This window comes from Arabidopsis lyrata (genome assembly GCF_000004255.2).
Source record: "Arabidopsis lyrata subsp. lyrata unplaced genomic scaffold ARALYscaffold_3, whole genome shotgun sequence".
In the NCBI taxonomy this organism is placed as follows: domain Eukaryota; kingdom Viridiplantae; phylum Streptophyta; class Magnoliopsida; order Brassicales; family Brassicaceae; genus Arabidopsis; species Arabidopsis lyrata.
The window spans coordinates 15043638-15046516 of NW_003302553.1; the positions used below are offsets into that span (position 1 = coordinate 15043638).

General features: G+C 35.7%; 1 protein-coding gene across 1 annotated transcript; it reads left to right on the top strand.

The window, feature by feature from the left end:
* The first annotated feature begins 397 nt into the window (after positions 1 to 397).
* Positions 398 to 1097, top strand: LOC9319822 (F-box protein At2g14290). The gene is made up of 2 exons (XM_021032105.1): positions 398 to 653; positions 724 to 1097. The coding sequence occupies exons 1-2, from the start codon at positions 398 to 400 to the stop codon at positions 1095 to 1097; spliced, it is 630 nt and encodes a 209-aa protein (XP_020887764.1).
* The last annotated feature ends 1782 nt before the right edge of the window (positions 1098 to 2879 follow it).

The following is a 2879-nucleotide window of genomic DNA, read 5'->3' on the forward strand; positions in this document are numbered from 1 at the left end:
TGCTGGAATCTATTTTCGAAAAATTAAGATTCGCAGATTTCCATCGCGCGAAGCTTGTGTGTTCAACCTGGAATTCGAGTTCGATACGAACAGTGTCCCGAAAAAGTGAATACTGTTTCCAGACTCTGAAGAAAACGTTTGTTTGCTTTTTAATCCAGAAGAAGACAGAATTTACAAAACAGAGAGTGACTTCTCAAAGATTCGATTCCTAGCAAACTCTGGTAAATGGTTTCTTGTGGTAGATTCTGGATTCAGTTTGTGTATTATAGATGTGTTTAACGAGAATAGGAGGATTGATCTTCCTCCTCTAGAGGCACTCTTATCAAGTAAATATAGTCTCAAGCGTGTGAGAGATAAGGAATTTAGATGGGGATTAACTAGTGGTTCTTGTTTGGAAATGAAGACTGATAATCTCAGAGGTCTTTTATGGGTAGATGAGAAGACGGAAGACTTCGTTGTAGTGTGGTTCTTTGACCCTGTTGGTTATTTATTCTTTTGCAAGAAAGGGGATACTCATTACACTTTCATTCCGTTGTATGACGATGTCCCCAAGCTGTTATCTGGCTTCAGTGATCTTGTACTTCGGTGTTACCGTCTTTACATTGCTACTACTCATCGTTGCGTTCGAGTTCTAGATTTGTCTGGACATCAAGGTTTCGAGGATGTCACTGGGAGTAACCCGAAGCCAATGTTTTCTCTTCGTAAATATTATGCTTCTTTTAGCATTGCCGTTACAATCAATAGCAGGAGAGGTTTTGTTAGTCGAGAGCACGAACTTTGAAAACCGTAGGAGCTTCCGTCTCTACAAGAAGGATCCTAATGCAGATCTAAATGAATACAGCCCTGATCTTCTTGAGGTCGATTCTGTTGGTGATGAAGCCCTGCTTCTCGACTTGGGTATTATCGTGCCTGCTAACCATACCATTGGTATCAAACCAAACACTATCTATTTCACCCGTCATGATCGTGCCCGTCTTCGTATCCCTTTTGATCTGGATATTTGTGTGTTCAATCTTGCAACCAACACCCTCAAACGCTTCCCTCAACTCGCCGGCCTAAATCTCAAGGATGCTCGATGGTTTCTCCCTTTCACTTGAAAGACTTGATTCCTGCTGAACCTCGGCGACTTTATTTGTGCTATTCTGAATATAAACTATGAAATTGTTGCCACTTGCTGAACCTCAAGGATCTTACTTGGGAACATTTAACTTTGTGTGAAATAAGTGTATATATAAGAGTTACAATAGTTCCCTGATCTCAAGGATGCTCAATGGGTTTTTCCTTGGGACTTTGTTCCTTTTAGAAGTTCTATGGCGAGGCGCCTTTTTTGTGTTTGTTTATTTCGTTTCGTTAATGCTTTTGAAATCACAATCATCACATATGAGTGCCTAATCAACTGAATTTAATAATGCATGGTCTAAAAAAGGCCATCTTTTTCACTCCTCTTCACCAAGGATTAAGACACAATGACTTGCAATTCTTTACTTTTTTTCAATCTCGTGTCTTGTGTTAACTAACAGAATCTCATTTCTACCATCATCATCACCATCATATTCTTGTCATTATTAGTCTCCTAATTACACGTTTTAGAAGACCAGCTTCGTCCCATGAACTCTTCACGGCTTATTCTTGTTCCCTGCAGTTTCCGCTTTTGCACTCTTTGTCGGAAACCAAACTAGGGAAGGCTCCATTTCCCTTGAATTCAATGCAGATTTCACAAGTTTTTCTGCCTGTAGAGGAAAGAACGATAAACACCGATACGCAGAAGTATGGTGTAAGGAATCCAAAGCAGAAAAACAAAGACGATCAAAGAAGTAATTAGAATTATACACATTCTTGCCTACGTTATCAGTCTCTAACTTTTGTTTTGGTTTAGCTGAGGCAGACCAATGAATATTTGTTAAATATAACGATAATGAATTATTAGTTTGGGGAATTCAACGAATAGAAGAAACAAAGGTCCAAATATTTGTTAAATACATTGGATATATTATTCACATGATTTTTTTCATGCAATTGTAATTCACAACAAACATCCGTTAACATCCACTATCGAAACATCTATCAATAAAGAGAATTAGACAACTGGTACTTTAAAAACTACTGCAATCGGTATGTTATATACCACCATAAGTGTGGAAGTAACTAGTAAGATTCTGTTGTGTGAGTTGGATTATTTGTAAGTTGGTTTGAACTAAAAAAAAGTCTAAATTTTTTAGTATAATGTATGTAGAAACTATCTGAATGTCGATATTTGATTGAGTTTGTCGAAGTAGAAGTACAGGTATTGAAAGATTACAAAGCCTAAGATTACACATGATTGACCGTATCGGTGAAAAGTGATTAACCTCCCCTTGTTGCTCCTCATCCCTTTATAGGGGTTTTCATCGTATCTTTGACACGATCTCGGTCATATGTATCACATTGCCAAATTTTATCGATGTCGTTTCCGTTATAGTCTTCAACTTTTTATGTGGTTTTCTATAAAAAAGAATTTAAAAAAAAAAAACAATATCTTTACTTTTTTTTCACAAAAACAATATCTTTACTTCTTTTTTTTTTTTTAATACCCACACCACACAAATATATAAAAAGCGAATACTAGCAAAAAAATTAATCCATAAAAATTGAATCAAAATTTTGTTATCTTGACTAAGAATTAAAACAAATTAACGAAAGTGTAGTAAAATAACAATAAATAATAAGCTCTCATAAAAAAAATTTTAAAAATAAAAATATATTTAAACTTCAATTGTTAAACTATACTAATGTTTACAATCTCTTTTGATGTTTTAAGTATATTAAAAAAAATATCTCTCTCGAGCAAAACCTAGCCGCCGAGAAGAAAGTTCTTTGCCATCTCAGATCTGGCCTTTCCG

Bases quoted from the DNA above. Each gene is read 5' to 3' on its own strand.
- LOC9319822 (XM_021032105.1), top strand. From the start codon at position 398: ATGAAGACTGATAATCTCAGAGGTCTTTTATGGGTAGATGAGAAGACG. The intron at 654-723 runs GTTTCGAGGATG...TGCTTCTTTTAG, and splicing joins AGATTTGTCTGGACATCAAG to CATTGCCGTTACAATCAATA.